Source organism: Martes martes, assembly GCF_963455335.1.
Source record: "Martes martes genome assembly, chromosome: 9".
Lineage (NCBI taxonomy): Eukaryota > Metazoa > Chordata > Mammalia > Carnivora > Mustelidae > Martes > Martes martes.
In genome coordinates, this window is record NC_137896.1 from 109,906,525 (window position 1) to 109,928,480 (window position 21,956).

Here is a 21,956-nt window from a genome sequence, read left to right on the forward strand (position 1 = left end):
GTAGTATATAGGATATTTCTGTACCTTCTACTCAGTTTCACTGTGAACTAAAACAGCTCAAAAAAAAAAAAAAAACAAACCTAACCCAACTCCTACTCTACATATATGTCATTCTTTTTATGTATTTTCTCTAGACATTTATCTCCTACAAGGTAGTGTTTTGTACACTCAGTATTCAGTTAGGATTATCCATTTTACATTATTCATTTTGCTTTTATCCTATCTCCCCCCTGCACATCTGACTGGCCATCTGAGATCACTTTCCTTTTACTCTAAGAACAGTTAATATTTCTCTTTGGTGAAAGTTGCTGGTGCCCAGTTCCCTCAGTTTCTGGTTTTATTAAATTGTCTGTATTTCACCTGAGTGGGTTAACTTCTACTTCTGGTATCAAAGTCCATTTGGCAAGGGTTGTTTTGTTTCCTTTTTAAGCACTCTAAATATATAATTTCATTTTCTTCCTTTGTGGTTTTCTGCTAAAGTTAACTGTCTATTACTGGTCATTCAGTGGTAGTCTGATTTTTTTTTTTTTTTCCTCTCTCTGTTACTCTCCCTATGTCTCGAATGTCAGCCAAGGTTTAGATTTCTTTTTCAACCTTCTTGAAGTTCTTAGACCTTCTTGGCTTACTACATTTTTATCAATTTTGTGTAAAATTCTCAGCCATTTATCTTCAAATATTGCTATTGCACTTCTTTCTTTTCCTTCTGGAACTCTAATTGTATTGTTAGATCTTTCTGTGTCCTCTGTCTCCTACTCCCTCTCTTGTATTTTCCATCTTTTTTTCTCCATACTTCAGTCTGGTGTTTTTATTTTTTTTTAATTTTTTAATTTTTATTTATTTTTTTAAAGATTTTATTCATTTATTTGACGGAGATCACAGTAGGCAGAGAGGCAGGTAGAGAGAGTGGAAGGGAAGCAGGCTCCCCACTGAGCAGAGAGCCCGATGCGGGGCTTGATCCCAGGACCCTGGGATCATGACCTGAGCCGAAGGCAGAGGCTTTAACCCACTGAGCCACCCAGGTGCCCCCAGTCTAGGTATTTTTATGACCCATCTCCTGATTTGCTAATTCTCACTTCAGTTATGTATAATGTTATTAAACCCATCTATTTAGATCTTATATTGTTTGCTTCTGGAGTTCTTTTTTTGATTATTTATAGATTTCTTCCAGAATTTACAATGTTGTCTTTTATCTTTCTTGAACATAGTAAGCATGATTATGTATTTGTTTGTCTTCATTTATGCTGTATTATCCTGCATAGGCATGGTTATTTTTTATTATGTCCAAATAACTATACCAAAAAGTTGTCTGTAGAAATAACTTCAGGCCGAGTGATACCTTCCCTTAGGGAGTTACTTTAATTTGCTTCTCTCACATGGCTGTAGCCACTAGAAATCTGGATCACCTCACTCCATTTTCAGTTTTTCAGATAATCTAAAGCTGATCTACAGTCTCTGAAGGGCTTGTATTCTTCTAGTTAACTCTTCTATCTAGAATGTGGCCCAGGGGCACCAGAGTGGCTGAGTCAGATGGGTGTTTGTCTTTGGCTCGGGTCATGATCCCAGGGTCCTGGGATCCAGTCCCACACTGGGCTCTCTGCCCAGCTGGGAGCCTGCTTCTCCCTCTGCTGCTCCCTCTGCTTATACTCTCTGTGTCAAATAAATACATACATATGTATGTGTGTATGTGTATGTATCTATGTATGTGTGTGTATGTGTGTATATATGTGTGTGTGTGTGTGTGTGTGTATACCTTTTAAAAAATGGGGGGACACCTGGGTGGCTCAGTTGGTTAAGCGTCTGCCTTCTGCTCAGGTCATGATCCCAGGCTACTGGGATCAAGCCCTGCATCAGGCTCCCTGCTCGGCAGGAGGCCTGATTCTCCCTCTCTCTCTGTGTATCTCTGTCAAATAAATAAATAAATCTTAAAAAAAAAAAAAAGTATGCAGCCCTTTGAACTCAAAACCTAAAGCAAGGAGGTGCACCAAGCCCTACTTTCTTGGCAGGTGCTGGTTTGTATGTCTTTGCACTGCACAGCTCTCCGAAGCACAGCCTGACCTCTCAGCCATCCCTTCTGGAATCAGTAAACACACTCTGAGAAAAACAAGTCCAAATATCAGACTTTTTATTCTGTCTTCCCCTGGATTCTTGTCTGCTTTTTCTTCACTGTTTTGCTGGTTCTTCACTTAAAAATTTTTAGCCCTACTTTTCTACTCGTCCTCAAGTACATACTTGATCCTAATGATCTAGCCTATCATAGCTAGAGCAGAAGCTCCCATTTGATACTTTCATTCTCTTTTTACTAACCCCACAAAGATTTAGTCCACTATGTTATGGACCAGTCATGTCTCTAGAGAAATGTCATTCTCTCTCTTTTCTTTTTTTTAAAGTATCTTTGAGTTGTTTAAAAAAAAAACAAAAAACAAAAAAACAAAACTTAGTGTTATACCTGCATTTCTGAAAGTAGTCTCTAGTTCTTTTTTTTTTTTTTTTTGAGATTTTATTTATTTATTTTAGAAAGAAGGAGAGAGCACAAGTGGAGTAAAGGGCAGAGAGGGAGGCAGACTCCCTGCTGAGCCGGGAGCCTGATGCAGGACTTGATTCCATGACTCTGGGATCATGACCTCAGCCAAAGACAGACACTTAACCAACTGAGCCACCTAGGCACCCTGAAAGTAATCTCTAGTTCTAATAAATATACTAGTAATCTATTGCTATGTGACAAATTGCACAACTTAATTAACAAAGTACACAATTAAAACATTTGTTGTATCATAGTTTCTGGGGGTCAGCAATCTGAAACAGCTTATTAGCTGGGTGGTCCTTATGTAGTTGTAGTCAAGGTGTAGGCAAGAATTGCATTCTTAAGTGAATACTTGATTTGGGGAAGAGATGCTTCCAAGCTCACTCATATGTGGTTGTTGGAAGGCCTTGGTTCCTTCCTGGCCATTGGTTGGAGACTAGTTCCACACCACATGGGCCTCTCTGTGGGTTCCTCATCAGGGCAGCTGGCTTGCCCCAGTGTGAGTGCCCTTGAAAATAGAGTGAGTAAGAACACCCAAGATGCAAGGTTTTTGCTGTGTGTTACTGGTCACACAGAGCAACCCTATGATGTACAAGGGGATTCACAAGGTGTAAATATGAGGTGGTAGGGCTGATTGGGAACCATCTTAGTTCCTGTCTACCACAGTAAGACATTCAGAAGGAATTGAATTGTTCTTACATACAAAAATCTTTCGGCTTGTTAATAAGAGCAGACAAGAGTCAACTCAGTTAATTTCACTCCCCCCCTGCCTCCCCCACAAGGATAACCAGCCCCAATTCTTATAGTAGTTCCGTGTATCCTGTGTGTTGTCTTCTTACTGATCCAATTGTGACATGCTCTATCCAGATTTTTCTGCGAATTTTTAAACTTCTGGGTCCTAAGTTAAAGTTTATATTAAGAGTGTAGCCTCTGAGGGCACCTGGGTGGTTCAGTGGGTTAAAGCCTCTGCCTTTGGCTCAGGTCATGATCCCAGGGTCCTGGGATCAAGCCCCAGGTAGGGCTCTCTGCTCAGCAGGGAGCCTGCCTGCCCCCACCCCGCCGCCCCACCTGCCTCTCTGCCTACTTGTGATTGCTGTCTGTCAAATAAATTAATTAATAATAAAAAAAAAAAAAAGAGTATAGCCTCTGAAGCCAGACTGCTTGGGTTTGAATCCTGACTTCTCTACTTACTGGAGGGCAGGTAACTTAACTTCTCTTTTCCTTACATGTCTAGTCTGTAAAGTGGGAATAATGTTAATTCCTTCATAGAGTTGTTGGGACAATTGAGTTAATGCATGTTAAGTTTTTGAAAAATGTACAAAGTAATGAATAATGCTTATAATAGCAGCTATTGTTAGTATCATTGCTGGTTTTTGTCATTGTAAGTATGGTAATATTTCTCCAGTGTGTTAATAGTATTTGCCCTACTCTTGTTTAAACCTAGAATGATTATTAGTTGTGGAGTGTGAAGAGTTCATAGGTGGTGCTAGTGTAAGGTCAAACATGAACCTCTTTGGCTTTCCCATTAGTTGGAAATGGAAAAAAAAGGCTGGAATATAGTTGGAATGAGGAAAAAAAAACACATTTTTTAGTTGTTGGGATGGAGTTTCTGTGGAGAAAAGCAACATGATATGTTTTACAAGTGGAATCGATTGTTTTGTAACAGCAGCTTCTCTCTTCCAATGTTAACATTTTATGTTTCCAGTTTATAAACCTTGTTGATAATTTGATGAAGAATATTTAGCTTTTTGTAGAACGTATTGAAAATCTTAGAAATATGATCATATTCTATAATGTTAACAGGTTTAAAGGTAACTTAGTTTTTTAGCTCTTACCCCAAATTAGTTTCTATACTATAATTTAGGTTGAAATTACTGGTGAAGATCCTAGTGAAGATCTATTTTATGTTATTTAATATTCTTTCATTGAATTATGTTACCGGTTTTCTTGTTATAGCATTCATATTTCTTCAAAGAAAACCACTGTTAACATATTGTTAATTTTGCCTGTTGATTTGATTATTTACATTTAGAAATTATATTGTTTTGAAAGTTGAAAATATGATTTAATGACAAATCAGCAAGAATTAATGTGGAAATATAATTATTTTCCTGTCCTGAACTAAATGTATGGATATCTTTCTTTTGTTTCTTTAATAGATAGCAAACAATAAAGATGCATTGAGGAAGACATGGAACCCTAAGTTTACGTTACGAAGTCACTTTGATGGCATTCGAGCCCTTGCTTTCCACCCCATTGAGCCTGTTTTGATAACAGCATCAGAGGATCACACATTAAAAATGTGGAATTTGCAGAAAACAGCCCCAGCCAAAAAGTGAGAATATTCTACTTTAACTGTATTTGAGTATTTTAATTATCAGTTTTTCAGCAGAAAAATACTTAAATTATTTTTTATTAAATCTCTCAATTTACCAAGTATCCCCTCTAGTTCTTTCTTCTTTACCATGTCACATAATTAGAATTCTTCCTGTCATACTCACAATCTGATACTAGGTTGGAGAAACTGACCCTGAAAGAGAAATGGTATTATCTGATAGTTTCCCAGAGTTTCTGAACGCTTTTTACAATCCTTACAGTGTTTTAAATGGTTGTCATATTTGTAGAGTCTCTTATCTATACCAAAGGTTTCTGCTGTTGTTGTAAAGAGGTGTAGGCATGTTTAAAATAATCAAACCCCACCCCAACCCTGTCCTGTTGTTTATTAGGTTTTAGACTTATGATGTAGAATGGAGGGAGGGAAGGCTGATTGAGAGGGGTGAGGGACCGCTCTTTGATTTTGTCTTTTGGCCTTGACCCTTTAGTACTTTCCATACCTACCAAAATGTGTAGACAGAAGGGCACTGTTGTCACTCTCACTTAACTGCTGGTTTTTGCCTTGGCCCCTGGGTTCCTCTGTAAGCATGAACAAACATGAGTTGGTATAAACTCTTTTATCAGTCACCATGCTAATCTTAGCCCCACTTGGTGGGGTACTTTTTGAAGGTCCCTCTCCTTGTATCCTTGAATCAGGTGGCTCAGAACCCAGCATGTGCCAGCAAGGGCCCTTCTCTAGTGTCAAGCACTTGGGTTATTGAAAGGTAGAAATGAACAGGAACTGGAGGACATTAAATAAGTTTTTACTACTGTTAGAGGATATCTGTTGCCAAGTTTAAAAGAGATCAGTGACTCCTGCTGTGAGTCATACATGGACTAGATAAAATACTTGACTTGTCAGTCTGCATCAGATAGCTCAACCAGATCTTGCTAAAACCAAGAGAATCGTCCTATGGCTCAGGTATCTTCAGCAGAGAAAAATTATTTCTTCATTATAAATTGTACCTTTTGTCTTCTAGTTCTCTAGTCACAATGGGCATCTCATTAGATCAGAGAATGTGATGTCTTATATAGTCTTGACTAAAACTTAGAGAAATATTGAAACAAGTATCTTGCTGGTGATAACTTAGTAGCAAAACCTTCACATGTAATTACATGGCCTGTTTACCTGTGAGCTTAATATTTTGGAAATGCTTGAGGAGAGAAATCATATGCCTATAGAAAAACTGTAATACAGTATAAGAAATGGTAAGTAATTGACTTTAAATCGAGTTTGAATATTAGGCAGTGTAGACTATATATACATTCAGCATTCTGAATAATGAATAAACTGATGATTTGGGCAATTTTTGCAAGTATCAAGGACAGACATTATTAGCCTTGATGGAAATGCAAAGAAATTTCAGTACCATTTAGTGAAATTCTGTTATGTGCATGGTTCTGTCCTAGGTTGTTTTACTTGTAGAATTTCATTTAATCCTGTGAGTATTTGGTGTTACCCCAGTTTTTTCTGTTTTGTTTTAAATAGAGAGGAATCAGAAGTTCCAAAAGAATAAATAATTTGCCTGGAGTTAGCCAGTTAATTGAATCCAGAAATGTATCACCTCAAAGCCCATGATGTTCTCTGAGTGTGGCTTTCTCAAGTAGTCAAGTAGACTATGACAGTGCTAAGAGCGCATAAGCAGGTATTATTGCTAAACAAAGATTTTGTTTCTTGAGGCCACAAAAATATGTGATTGGTATCAGGCAAGCTTTCTTAAGTGTCCTAGGTTGAGAATTGTATATTACCACAGTGTTGGCATTTCTGAAGGCAATTTTGTGGCATATATTCACTGATACTGTTTACTATATTACATTGAAACTGAAACCAGGAGTGGTAAAAGTCCTCTCTCTCTCTGATTTAGGAGTACTTCTCTTGATGTGGAGCCTATCTATACATTCAGGGCTCATAAGTAAGTATGTGCTTTTTCTCTGTTTTAAGTCAGCATCAGCATCACTGTACATCAGCCTGATTAGAGTATTTTATTTCCTTTCACTTATGTATTTGTGTTACATATTTTTTGTATTTAGTAGTGGTTTTGTTTTTTGGGTTTTGGTAAATGTTAAAAAGATAGTACCGTGTTAAAGACAAGTTTATCACTACCAGAGATCCTCGCTGAAATTAAATTTTATTTGGATAATGTTTAAATGTTATATATTTTGTGCTTGAAATAAGTTGATGTGGTAAGGTTTAAATATTAAAAATCGGGGCTTTCTTTTCCCTTAAAGATAATCTAGATAAAAATATGAAGAATTTTTAAATTATCACATATGCATACTTTTCGTATTTCCAGGTGAGCTTAAGAAATATACTAATTCACTTGATTTAGCACAGAGATTGGCATATATTTTATATAAAGAGTCAGATAGTAAATACTTTTTCAGCTTTGTATGCCATGTATTTTCTGTTGTTTGTTCTTGTTTTTAGCTTAGTTTTATAATCCCTTAAAAAATGTAAGAACCATTCTTAGCTTGAGAACTGTATAAAAACAGACCATTGGCTGGGATTTGGCCCACAGGCTATAGTTCACCAATCTCTGTTTTAGCAGCAGAAGAAAAATGAGCAGTGCTTTTATACTGTTTTTATTCATCGTAGAAAGCAGAAAAATAGAAAGGCCTGTGAATAATTAAGCGTTCTTATTTCTAACAAGTCCTATTATCAGATTGATTTTTGGGAATAGAAATTGATTTTTGTCTCCCAGAGGTCCAGTGCTTTGTGTGGTAATGAGCAGCAATGGTGAGCAGTGTTACAGTGGTGGTACTGACGGACTGATCCAGGGCTGGAATACCACCAACCCCAACATCGATCCCTATGACTCCTATGGTAGGTTTTCCCCTGAAGTTATGAAAGAATAAATTGTTTTCTTTTTACTTACTTTACATACCATATATAAGGATAAAATGAGATATTTTAAAAATAAATTGGTAAAAGGGAACAAGGTCTTTATTTTGTTAAAAAGGATTCTTGTATTTAGGAAACAATTTGATATATGTATGCTAAAAGAAAAAAGAAAAAAATGTGTTATTCCTGAAAAACCGGTTCCTACCCCCCAAAGTTCCATTGATTGGAAATGCTGCCTTGATTGACAATTGTTTTCTTCATTTTAGGCATCTGTACATTACTTGATACATTATTACTAATCTGTAATCATGTTTCATTGCTATTGCTACCTATTCATTACTATTCTTGACAAACAACTGAAGGAAAATGAATGTTACTCATTTATTATTGGAGTGTCTAGGAGCTAATGATTTTTAAACCAAAATACTTGAAAGGTCTTAAAAATTAAGAAGTGCCCTTTTAGTCTTGGGAACAGTACCATGAAACATAAATCCACTTTATAATCTGTCACTACATGTTACCATAAATTCTCTTGCAAAAACTCTTTAGGAATTGACTATTTTGGTTTCCTCTTATATTAAATTCTAGAATGGTGTGGAGTGTCATATTTCTTCTAAAACCATATTTATTTTCATTTTCATTTTAGATTAATTTTACCACCAAACCTAAGTAAAGATAAGAAATTCAGTAAACAAAAAATTTTCCCAACATTTATTTAATAAGCATGTGACATGTATTTTATTTGGATAATGTTTAAATGTTATATATCTTGTGTGACCGGTAAACCCCCTCTCTGCTTTTCCTTACTTCCTTTATCTATCAAGACGATCAGCTGTCTTCATTCTGTTTCAGGCCAACCACCCTTCCCCTTTTGCTCTTGACCTCATTCTCTCTTGTTTCTTTTGAGACTGCATTTCATTCTCTCTGGCTCTCATTCTCATCTTAAACCTTGCCCTCTTTTCTCTCTTTCCATCCCCTCAGCATATAAGTAAATTTAGGTGACTCCTATCCCGGGTAAGAAAAAGCCTTTCCTTGACTCCATTTTCCTCTTTGGCTTCTGTTTATTCTCTCTTTCCTTCCTCATCTGTGTCTCTTTGGTGGTAATGACTAGAAAACACAGTCAGGAGCTACTAATTCCATGCCTTTCTCCTGTGCATCACCCCTCTGCATTCTGGCTATCTCACTTAACTATAATAAGATTATCAGTGACTGCCTAATTGGCTGATTCAATGTAAAAGGGGTATTTTACAGTCCTTGTTTTACTAGATGTATTGGCATCTGAAACTGCAGACCACTCCATCCTTTTGAAATATGTCCACTATGGGCTTTTTTGACACTGAATGAAGTCTGTGATAGTTTCTGTTTCCTATCCTTCATAAACTTTTATTTTTCCCCACCTTAGATATCGGCATTTATCATGACCCAGACCCTATTCATTCTTTGCTTTGTACAGGTATTTTTTTGGTAAACTGAATCTACTTGTATGGTTTTACATGCTGCTGACTCATAAATGTCTTCTTTAAGCCTCAGACTGCCTGCGGAACATTTCAGAGTGGCTGTCTCATTGTCCATAATCCCCACAAGTGCTGGGTTTCTTCTCCCATGTATTCCTTATTAGATGATGGCACCGCCAGAATCTCCCAAACTAGAAACCCAGCAGTTAGCCTTTTGCCTTGTTCTTTTTACTATCCACGCTTTATTAATTACCTACTCCTTTTGATATTACCCCGTAAATATCTCTGGAATTTGCCCCTTCTGCTTTGCCTCTTTTACCACTGCCTTCTCTTGGGTCGACATCATCACTCTCCCAGTCTACTAAAGCAGTCCCTTTGCCTTCATGTTGATTCTCTTCAGTCTGTCTTCTACACTACAGTGAGGCTACCATATCAAATACATACTTCACCCAGCTGCTCCTGGAAAACCCTTTAGTGGTTCATTTTGCTTTCAGAATAATTTCCAAGTACCTTAATATGTCATAGAAATCCTACCTCAGAGTGGCTGCTCTCATCTTATCTACATCCTCCCTCAAACTTCACACTTCAGTAATGCTGAATAGCTCATAAATTTCCTCACGTGTCATGCTTTCTGTCCTTCTGTGATTTTATAGGTGCCAACTCCTTTGCCAATGGTGGCTTCGTCTAGTTTTTGACTGGCCGATGCCTGTGTACTCCAGGTGTCACTCTCTCCGGGAAGCTTTCACTCACCCCAGTTACTCTCTGGAAGCTGGTGTCTGTCACCATTATTATATTTACCACAATGTCTTTGGAGACCAGGATAGTACTGTGTCTTAATTATCTGGGTGGCCCCAGCACCTGGCATAGTGCCGGACACATTGTGTTCTCAATATTTTATGGTATGACGGAGAGAAGGTAGAGGACAGATACCATTATTGGCATTTTAAACTTGTGTGAGCCATCTTGAGAGTACTGCTTCATAAAGCCACTGCACAGAGGAATAAGGAAAATTTCCACTTTGACTTGTATTATGAAACGGTGCTAAGTGATCCTCTTCCTCTTTCCTCCCTCCCTATCACACACATCATTCACATGTCAGTTATTGCTATTTGAGTAGTTGGGGATTCCTTTAGGTCTCCGTTCCTGTCCACTCGGAATAGCAAAGGCCTGTTGCTCCCGAAAATAACCATTCCGAGTCTGGAGGTCAAGGAGGAGAAGTGTCCCAAAGGAGCCAGGGGAGGAAGGGATCTCTGTTCACTTCCTCAGGGAAGAGTTGTGGCTTCTCTGAAGGTGGATAAAATTCAAATGATGGGGGTGCCTGGGTGGCTCAGTGGTTAAAGCCTCTGCTTTCAGCTCAGGTCATGATCTCAGGGTCCTGGGATCGAGCCCCGCATCAGGCTCTCTGCTCTGCAGGGAGCCTGCTTCCCCTCCTTCTCTCTCTGTCTGCCTCTCTGCCTACTTGTGATCTCTGTCAAATAAATAAATAAAAATCTTTAAAAAAATTAAAAAAATTTCAAATGATGTGTGTTAACATGCTTTTAAAAATCTAGACAAATTGAAAGAAAAAGGGGAGGAGAAAGGAAAATAACCTCATTTTTTAAAGGAGAGAAATATATACGTAAAATTTTTAATTTATAAACTCTAGACTCTGCATTTGCGTATTTCCAAGCCTCTTTTTAGTTATTGCAGCATTTCAGAAGAATAACAGAAACCAGAAAGCATGTTTTATACTGTTCTCAGGCAACTTGGTCTGTATATTTAGTTTCTCTGGGATCTAAGTACCATTATGGTTTTTTTCTTTTCTCTTGATTTTGCATTCTTGCTGTTTTGTATAGATCCTTCTGTTTTAAGAGGCCCTCTTCTAGGCCACACTGATGCCGTCTGGGGCTTGGCTTACAGTGCAGCACATCAGCGCTTGTTGTCGTGTTCAGCAGATGGCACTCTCCGTTTATGGAATACAACTGAGGTTGCTCCAGCCCTAAGTGTATTTAACGATAATCAAGGTACATACTTTTTAAAAATTATTCTGATGAATTTTTTATAAGACATCTTATTGTAACAGTAAGCAAATAAATAAGTAAATGATTCTACAAACTGTTTAAATTTAATTTGAAGGGGTGTTTTTAAGCAGTGAAAGTATATTTGCTTGAAATTCCAGCTTAATGACTTTTAAAAGCACAATATTTGGTGAAAGAGCACACATTAAAAATGTTTTTTTCCAAAATTGAGATATAATTTATATACCATAAAAACCACATATTAAGGATATGTTCTTTTGAGTTTGACAAATACGTGGCTTTTGCACCTATCAAGATCTAGAACATTTCTTTGACCTCTTCAAAGCTTCTTTGTGTCTTCCCAGTCCCTCTTCCTGTTCCATTCAGAGGTACGATTTCTTTCATCATAGATAAGTTTTATCTGTTCTGAAATTTCATGTAAGTGGAATCATACAGTGTGTACTCTTTTTGTATCTGACTTTTTACTTTATTATGTTTCTGTGTTTCATCCATCTTCTAGTAACTAACAATTTATTTAGTTATGATTCATAGTATTTCATTAAATCAGTGTATGTATTTATTTACCTCTTGATGGACCTGTGGGTTATTTCCAGTTTTTGACCATTATGATCAAAGCTGCTGTGAACATTCACGTATTTTTTTATGAGCTAATAAAGAGCTGGAAGTAGAGTTGCTGGGTGTTAGAAATGGTATTGTGTATTTAACTTTATGTGAAATTACCAAGCTTTCCAAAGTGGTTGTGCCATTTTATACCACTGACAGCAGTGTATGAGAATACCAGTTGCTCTACATCCCTAATTATTAGCACCTGGTGTCAGTCTGTTTAGTTTTAGCCATTCTGGTGGGTTCGTAGCAGTGTTTCATATTGGTTTTTAATTTGCGTTAGTTTGGTGACTAATTATTTTGAGCACTTATTTTGTGTGCTCATTAGACATTAATCTTACATTCTTCTGTAATATACACATTTTTGAACTGTTTGCTTACTTTAGATTTTGAGACAAATCAAAAGATAAGATTATATTCATGCATATCATTCTATTCTGTTTATAAATACACTCCAAGTTTAACCAACTTTTACCCTATTCTAGATGATAGATGAAAATACCTTCTTTATTTTTGAGCTGTCATAACTCATGTCTGGGTTTTGATGAGTTACCTGCATCTAATATTTGTATGGCTCTATATACAATAATAATAATACCAATTTGAAATTTTACTTTTTTAATTCCGTATTTTTGGTGAATTAAAATTCATTAAAGAGATGGTCTTTTAAAATAAAGAATTCTGTGATGCCAGTTTAAGCCTCAGGTTGTGTGGAAGCAACAAAACTTATAGTCCATACATGTTTTCCATTTAGTTTCCCAGTAAAGGCCTGCATTCTGTGGATCTTTTAGCTGAGTAACAGGTAGAAGACTTGCTGAACAGGTAAGAATAATAAACTAGGCTAGGGCTAAAAGTAACAGAGAAATAATCTCCATTGAATGGCTATGAGTTAATTTTTATTCTAATGTCTACTTAAGGAAATCTTGTGACTATTTGTTTTGCTATTTTATGTGGACATTTTCAAGTAGACCCTCTGATCACCATTCTCTGAATATGTTCTGACTCTCTTAGAGTTGGGAATCCCTGCCTCTGTGGATCTAGTGAGCAGTGATCCAAGCCATATGGTAGCATCATTCAGCAAAGGATATACAAGCATCTTTAACATGGAAACGCAGCAGCGCATTCTCACTCTAGAATCTAACCTAGATTCAAGTATGTATACCAGCCTTAAATAGTCTTTGTTTGGATCAAACTTTTAAGCTTTATCAAAATTATAAGTACCAGAGTCAACTACAAAAAGTACTTGTTATTATAAAGAGTTATTGCCTTTTACATCACAGAACACAGTAACTTAGAAGGATATAATGATTTACAATTGATTTTAAGATTTTGGGTAAAGTTTATGCACATTTATACTATTTGGAATAGCATTTGAGCTGTTCCAAAGAGGAATCAAATTGTATTTTATACCAAATGATTGGTTTTCAATTCTATTTGAAGACAGTAATATTTATTCTGAATATAAAATAAATCTTTTTCATTTCTCATGATTTCTTTTTTTTTTTTTTTTAAGATTTTATTTATTTATTTGACAGAGAGACAGCGAGAGAGGAAACACAAGCAGGGGAGTGGGAGAGGGAGAAGTAGGCTTCCCACTGAGAAGGGAGCCCAGTGTGGGGCTAGATCCTAGGACCCTGGGATCATGACCTGAGCTGAAGGCAGACCCATAAAGACTGAGCTACCCAAGCACCCCTCATGATTTCATTTTAAAACAACTTAATTTTGAATTAATAATGTAATTTGACACAGCCTGATTAGAATGTAGATCAAGTTGTGCCTCTGAGAATCTCAAATACGAAGCTTCTTATTGGATATAGAAAGTAAGGAAATAATTTCTCAGATTGTGAAGAAGATACTACAGAATTTTAGTGGTTTTGGCTCCTCCCCCCTTTTTAAAATTTATTTTGTTATTATTATTTTTTTAATTTTATTTTTTTATTAACATATAATGTATTATTAGCCCCAGGGGTACAGGTTTGTGAATCGCCAGGTTTACACACTTCATAGCACCTACCTTCCCCAATGTCCATAACCCCACCATGGTTTTGGCTTTTTAACCATTGCGTTTTATCTTTTGGCTTCATCCAGACAGTGATAATTTAGGATGGAGTTGATAAAGAAAACTGTGTAAACATATACTATTGTTTTAGTCTGAGAACTAATTCTTTAAAAAGAATTACCACAGGGCGCCTGGGTGGCTCAGTCGTTAAGCGTCTGCCTTCAGCTCAGGTCATGATCCCAGGAATGATCCCAGGGTCCTGGGATTGAGGCCCACATTGGGCTCCCTGCTTGGCAGAAAGCCTGCTTCTCCCTCTCCTGCTCCACCTGTTTGCGTTCCCTCTCTCTGTGTGTGTCTCTTTATCAAATGAATAAATAAAATCTTAAAAAAAAATTACCATGGCATGCTCATGTGCTTCTGTGTGTGTGTGTGTGTGTGTGTGTCTTTCTGTCTTTCTCTCTCTCTCCCTCCTTTCCTCTACTCATTTCCTCTCAAAAATTTCCCTTATTCCATTTTGGTTTTCTTCATTTTCTCTTCCCAATCTGTTGGCCTTTGTTCTTTTCTAAGATCATGTGAGAATTGTTTGGGAGGTAGACATGAATAGAGTTTTGAACTATTTGGATGTAAAAGAGAGAGGCAAAAAAATAAAAACTGAGATTATGGAATAGGAAAAAGAATTTTTTTTTTTTTGCCAAGAAACATAGGCTGTAGACTGTCAGTAAATTTAAATTCATTTAAATATGTGACCTAAAGCTTACAGTAGTAAAATGTAGAAAACAATATAAAACTAAGAAAAATGTGAACATTTTTGGAATTACTTTCAGAGTTTGTGGTCAATTCTTTGAATGTCCTGAGTGGTAAATATTGATTTTTAATGACTGCTCTAAATTAATATGATGTGAAGTCTGGCAATTTCATTTTTTTCCTTAAATGTGTGACTATAAAGTCATATAACTTTTTGCTTTATACTAGAAGCATTTTCTGAGGAAAACTGCCAAAGATGTTTTGAACAAAGCAGCATTATTAGAATAGGTGATAATTATTTGAGTTATGATAATATGTCCTGATATTTCCTAAATTATCAGTTTGATTACTTCAGAGTTGTATGATTTAGTCTTTTATTCCTTTCTACCATGACTACCCCTACCTATTTATATTTCACTACGTTCTTCTTTTCTGGAACTTAGCAGATGTTTTTTTAAGTTGAAGTTCTGACCAAAAACGTTTCAAGGTAACAACAAATTTCATACAGAATTTCATACAGATGTTTGGGTGGCTCAGTTGGTTAAACATCTGCCTTTGGCTCAGGTCATGATCCCAGGGTCCTGGGATCAAGTCCCACATTGGGCCCCTTGCGCAGTGGGGAGCCTGCTTCTCCCTTGGCTTGCTGCTCCCCCTGCTTGTGCTCTCCCTCTCTCTCCCACAAATAAATAAAATCTTAAAAAAAAAAAAATTTAAAAGGATGAAGGATTTTTGTTTTAAAAATCAGAATAAACCAGCTTTCTACTCATTAATGTCAATGGTCATTTGACTGAAAAAATCGAAGGTAGTTAAAGCAGGTAATTGAGTACTTGTCCATCTGGTGAAAAGTAAACCATTTCTAAATTGCAAGCTGAATATGAACACTTGGAGGATTTAGAGTCATTGTTAGAATGATGGTTGGTAGGCCTTCAATTGATTTCTGATGTTGTTTGCCTTTTGCTTAATTGTCTGATGTACTATTAAGTGGAGAACTTCCTTGAAAATGTTATTATATAAAAACTCTTGCCTACTTCCATCATTTGATTTCTATCGTAATTATTTCCTAGATCTCAATAGAATTGAATCTGTTCTCAGAAACCTCTTTCTCAGAATACACGGGATATTTTACTTGAAGTATTTCTTTTCTGTTACTTTCCTGCTAGATCTTACAGAGGATATTGTTTGTGGTATGTTAGCTCCTGAGGGGAGGAAAATATCTGTATGCTGGATTTTGAAACTAAACTCTTTGCTTAGGACCATTTAAATCAAGTATAACTGACCCAGCGCTTACTCTACATGGTCAAGTGACTTTTTGTTTTATTCTTAGATAACAGGCTGGGTGGCCCCCTGCCATTAACACTGGGGGAAAAAACTACCTTCAGTTTTTGAGAGGGGGAGGGAGGGAGAGACAACGAACAAGCCAGGAGGATGGTCAGAGAGTGAGGGAGAAGCCTACTCTCTGCTGAGCAGGGAGCCTGATGTGGGACCCCTGATCCCAGGACCCTGAGATCATGACTTGAGCCACCCAGGTGCCCCCTATCGTCAGTTTTTAAGATGTCATATTTTTAGGAACCATAAGAAAATCTAATTGAGTACACTAATGTTACAGCTATTTTCACCTATATTTATCTGTATTTTCTATTTTGAATGTAAACTCATAAAAACTATTCCGAGATTAGAAAAAATTTTAACTCTTTTTTGAAATAATTTTAAATATGCAGAAAATTTTCAAGAATAGTACAAAAACTAGCTACCCTTCACCCAGATTCACTAGTTTTTAGCATTTTGCCACATTTGTGACATTTACTTTATCACTATCTGTATACTTGTATAATTTTAAATTCTGAACCACTTACAAGAGACATCATAGACTTAAACTTCTAGATCCTTTAGCATGTAATTCCTAAACACAGGGACATTCTCTGACATAGCATATTATCAAAATCAGTAAATTTAACAGTGACACTATGCTGTTGTCTAAGTTATTATTTATATTCAAATTTGCCAGATGTCCCAATAATGTACTTTACAAGAAGGGCATCCCTTCCTCTCCCTGGACCATGGCATGATTTTTCTTTAACTTTGGTATATCTTAAGTTAGTATTACCTTTATATATATAGATTTTTTTCCTTTAAAAGAAAAATAAAGCGTATTAACAAAACTCACTAATATAAAAGGTTTTTTTTTTAAGATTTTATTTATTTATTTGACAGGCAGAGATCACAAGTAGGCAGAGAGGCAGGCAGAGAGAGAGGAAGGAAAGCAGGCTCCCTGCTGAGCAGAGAGCCCGATGCAGAGCTCGATCCCAGAACCCTGGGATCATGACCTGAGCCGAAGGCAGAGGCTTTAACCCACTAAGCCACCCATGAGCCCCTAAAAGGTTTTTAAAGATTGATTTTCTTTTGATAAAGGACTTTTAGAAGCGCTTATTGTAGTTTAGGTACCATTTTTGGCAGCTGTGTGATTTGCGTGAGTCACCTGGTTAGGATAGAGGTAGAAGTTAGTATTGGTATTGGCTTTGTCACATGATTTTGGGGGAATCACAACTTTTTTTAGATCTTGGTTCATGCACTGTGGTATGGACTTAATGTCATGTGGCCTGCCTGTCTCATTGTGCATATAATTGAAATTCTTTGAAGTTTACTATGTAGTGCACATAGTAGTCAGGATGCTATTTTAAGATTCCAAACCTGGTAGACTATCAAATGAGGATCATTTCTATTTTTAAGTTTTTATTTATTTATTTTAGAGAGAGAGAGTGTGCACACATGTGCATGTGCCAGTTGGAAGGAGAGGCAGAAGGAGGGGGAGAGAGAGAATCTCAAGCAGACTCCGTCCTGAGCACTGAGCCTGATATGGGGCTGGATCTCATGACCCTGAGGTCATGACCTGAGCTAAAATCAAGAGCCAGACACTTAACCAGCTGAGCCACCCAGGTGCCCAATGACCGCTTCTTTTATGATGAGAAAGAGATTAAAGAGCTCAGAAGATCTCTTTGTCATATTTGTCTTCAGATGATAACCATGTGATAACTCTGTATCTAGAAAGAGTGACAGTTTAAATTTGGGTAGCATCTACATGTAAATAATTGTAGAACTTTATTAAAGCAGCAGAAGTATTACAAGTCATCAGTGACCCTAGGCTAAGCCCTGGGTGCCACCTGTTGCAGGTGGAAAAGAAAATTCTCATTTGTACATACCTCTAGATTTGTCAGTATGGTATCGCTCGGGCAGTTCTTCTTTCCTGACATTGAAATTATGAATAGTCACAGAATTAAATGAACTAAGGACAAGTTAAGGTCACATCATTTACCTTTTTAGTTTCTTGGGTGAGTATTCGGTTCTCTTGTATAAAGAAATAGTAGCCTTAGCTACCTTGTTGCTCTTTTTTTCCCCTTTTTTACAGCCAACTCTTCCTGTCAAATAAATAGAGTCATCAGCCATCCCACTCTTCCCATTAGCATCACTGCTCATGAAGACAGGCACATCAAATTCTACGATAACAATACAGGTAAGTGTTTATTACAGAGTGATCAGTGAGAAAGCAAAAAAAAAAAAAACAAAACAACAACAAAAAAAAAAAACAAAAAAAAAACCCACCAAGAACCAAAACAAAAAAACCACAAACAAACCCCATCATAAGTATCCTGATTTGGGTATTTCTTTAATGGCTGTATGTCCGGGAGTAGGCATGAAAACAGATACCCTCCCAGCTCAGTTTCTCTTCATTCTGTCCAGATCTGCTATGAACTAGTCTTCATGATAGCATATAGCATCATCTTGGTTTATTTAATAGTAAGTAGATACTATGTTTTGGTCCTAGAGCCAAGGTTATGACTATGGACACAATGAAAAGGTCATTCAAAGAGCAATAAAATTGATCTCTTGCTGTGAATATGATGGGGGAAAGTAGAAACATATTAGAAGTAGAGGCATATGATCATTATATTTTGTTTTAAATTGTTCAGTGTATGAATAGTTTCAGTGTTGGAGATAGAAACCCCTGAGTCATTTGGTTTACTTGATTCAATTTTTCATGGACTACTCTTTTCTGTATTATAATATTGACTATCTGGCCCTGATTGATTTGAATTAGAATATGTGGGCTTTCCCTTTTTTTTATTGAATTGCATTTTACTAAAGGAAAAATCCTAAAGACCTGTGTTAGGAGAAGGACACTCCATATTAGCAGCCATATTTATCTTGAGTATCTGCTTTTGACTTTTGCTGACTTTGCTTAGCTGTGAGTGATGAGTAATTTAATATTTTAATCCCTTTCTATATGTTGTTTCCACCAAAATCATGGCCAGGTTTTCTTTCCGTTCCTTTGTCTTGGTTTCAGTCTCTTCTGTTCTCACAACCCATCTAATTTGCCTATAGATAAAGGATGCAAAGTCGCTGATTAATAACGTCTGAGTCTTAGTTAATGAACATGGCTTAAAGGAATATTTGCGTAGAAATGACTGACTTTTCTTTTGTTATTTGAAAGAAAAAAACAAAATCCGAAATTTGAGCTTTCGTTTTTCATCATTACCATGGCTGAAGTGGGGAGGGAGATACATTGTTTTAGCTGTCATGGAAAAAGCTACTCATGGAATAACTACACAGAGAGGGGTGACTGGAGAAATCAGTGTAACAAGGTAGCTGGCATATAATCAGGGATGAAGAAAGCTATTAATAAAAAGTAACAATCTCTTTTTTTCCAAAGGCAAACTCATCCACTCCATGGTAGCCCACCTAGAAGCTGTTACAAGTCTAGCAGTTGATCCTAATGGCTTGTACTTGATGTCTGGCAGTAAGTACATCAACTATAGATTAGTTATTTATCCTTATTAGTTTCATGTTAATGTAATGTTTCCTTTCATTTTTTTTCCCCTCCCTTTTGATGCAGGTCATGACTGTTCAATACGTTTATGGAACCTAGAAAGTAAGACGTGTATCCAAGAGTTCACAGCTCATCGGAAAAAATTTGAAGAATCAATTCATGATGTAGCTTTCCACCCATCCAAATGCTATATAGCCAGTGCTGGGGCTGATGCACTGGCTAAAGTCTTTGTATGACACAATGCATCATCTTCACCTTCTAGCTCTTTATAAATAATCAACTGCACAAAAAGAGATACAGAAGACCAGGGCAAGAATCAGCCTGTCTTGCCCTTTTGTTCTGCTGAAGGAGCACAGAGAACATTTGTTAAAGTATAGTTTTGCAATTCGTATACTGTTTTCTAAAACTAAGGTTTGTTCAGGTTGCTGCAAGCTCAGCTGAATCTATGAGCCTGAAAACTGTTTCAAATTTTCCCCCAAATAGGAGCTTTTATTTCTGAGGTTGTTCTAATTCGCTAGGCAGGCCTGAGCGAATGTAAGTTTAGCTTGTCCCTCTTGAGTAAATAGGGCACGCTATAAAGGATAATTAAAAAGCTTGGTGACTGGGAATGAGCAGAGGAAGAACAGAAATTTAGACCTAGTTCTCCCCTGAGAAATCTTGTTAAACACATTAGGTAGTCAAAACAATAATCTTGACCATATCTGCTGTACTAACCCCTAAGTGCATAAGGACCAGGCAGTGTTCGAATGAGATTTTAATTTAGCTCTTCTTTCATCTGTGCACATAAAGCACCTGGCAAAGCACCTGTTAAAGGAAAAAAAATGCAATAATATGTTAAATATATTATTATTCAGAAATACTAAACAAATATTTAGTTTGTAAGCAGATTTCTATATTGTATTACATTTTTGAAAATAGATTTGGTACCATTGTAAAGTTTAGCTGTCAAAATCAGTCATTATGAATAGTTGGTAGAGTCTGCTTTTACTAAAGGATTTAACTTATTCAGGTTTGAGATTCTGTTTATTTTTAAGGGCAAGCAGGGCATATCTTTATAATAATTTCTGTTAATTTTAAAAATTCACTTTATTCATGTGATATTTATAATACCAGAATGGTTATCTCATATTGATGAAATCTTACCTTTCAGTGGTTTGGAAAGACAGAAGTTATCTGTGAGTACTCATTTGTCAAAACCCACATATCATGCTTCAGATGACCTCTTGCTCTTTCTTTGTCTCTCATATTCAAATTATCTGACATCTACTGAAAAGAGTTTATAATTATTATGTTTTAACAGCCCAGAGGGTTTGGTTAATGTCAGGCAGCTGCTTTTGCAGTACTAAATAAAGCCAACTATTTTGTACCCCAGAAGTCCTCCATTGATATATCCAAGAAGGGGAATCCCCCTGGAAATCTGGATGGAAGAGTTCAGTGCATAACCATAAGCTAAAGAGTTCTCTTTCTCTCGTCCTACCCCTACCCCTCCTCCATGCTTTAATTGAAATACACAGCATGTTTTAATAAGCAGTGTATCAGTGTTGTTTCTGGGGAAACAACTATCATAAAGAACCAGGCTTCCCTGAGCTCACCTCGCCCGTGAGCCACATGTGGCAGCTCTTGGGATTCCCACGACCCCACTCTTTGGACTTGATGTATAGACCTTATCCCTACAACTGTCTCACCTGTCTTTACAGTCTCTTGTTTGCCACAGATGTCAGAGACCAATGTAGAAATTAGAAATAAATACTAATGCCCGATGTTTCAGCAAAATGTGTATGTAATAGTTCTCAGATTTAAAAAATCCATATCCATAAATATTTTAACCTTTTAATATAATTCCTACATTCCTATCCCCACATATTCCATTGTCATAACAACAACACTTCTGATGATATGTATATCTACTCCTTGAAAACGTATTCTTGTGGTGATATGGATAGCAATTGACAATTTTTCTTTAAAATTTCTGTTTTCTGCCTCTAGAGTTTTGCAGTATACAGGCAAATTTTCTTTAAAGATGTGTGCTAGATTTGCCGATTGGTATACAGATATGCTTTAATATTTTGACACAGCTACCTTGTCTTTACTCTGTGTTTTGGTTAACAGTGGGCTCAAGGGACTCCTTTGTATAATCAAATGACTTGACCTGGACTTGAGCTACCAGGTGATTGTTTATATTATTCCCATGCAGATATAGAATTCCACATTTTGTTTGGTTCATTCCTCTTTTGGTTCTTCAGTGAGTGAAAAAATGGTGTTGCTGACCTAACATTTATAGAAGGATATTGGAAAATTCCAGTCAGGTGCCCTTACTTGGAGTGTTTATGACAGATGAAGCAATTGTTCTATCAGTTACTGCTTTAATTACCTCCCAAGGTCTTCAGTGCCTGCTTCACTTGTGTCACTGAGATTCTCAAAACCAAGACATTCTCTTCCCCTGCATTTTATACCTCATGGTTGAAATTTTTCTGTTAGTGAAAAATGACCCATGAGATATGTAGACTGTAGTGCAAATGATGGAACTGTTGAAAGTTCTTTAGCAAGCCAGTGCCGTGCCGTTGGAAACTGTACACAGAT

General features: G+C 36.7%; 1 protein-coding gene across 2 annotated transcripts in view; it reads left to right on the forward strand.

The window, feature by feature from the left end:
- The window catches only part of STRN (striatin), a 99,987-nt gene extending 78,842 nt beyond the window's left edge, over nt 1-21,145 (forward strand). For both annotated transcript variants that reach the window (XM_080814588.1, XM_080814589.1), the window contains 8 exons: nt 4,681-4,856; nt 6,760-6,807; nt 7,597-7,718; nt 11,026-11,193; nt 12,823-12,963; nt 17,958-18,062; nt 19,260-19,346; nt 19,443-21,145. In XM_080814588.1, coding sequence (XP_080670714.1) covers nt 4,681-4,856; nt 6,760-6,807; nt 7,597-7,718; nt 11,026-11,193; nt 12,823-12,963; nt 17,958-18,062; nt 19,260-19,346; nt 19,443-19,612 — 1,017 coding nt within the window. In that variant the 3' untranslated portion in view covers nt 19,613-21,145. The remainder of the gene's footprint in view (nt 1-4,680; nt 4,857-6,759; nt 6,808-7,596; nt 7,719-11,025; nt 11,194-12,822; nt 12,964-17,957; nt 18,063-19,259; nt 19,347-19,442) is intronic.
- Nucleotides 21,146-21,956: the final 811 nt, after the last annotated feature.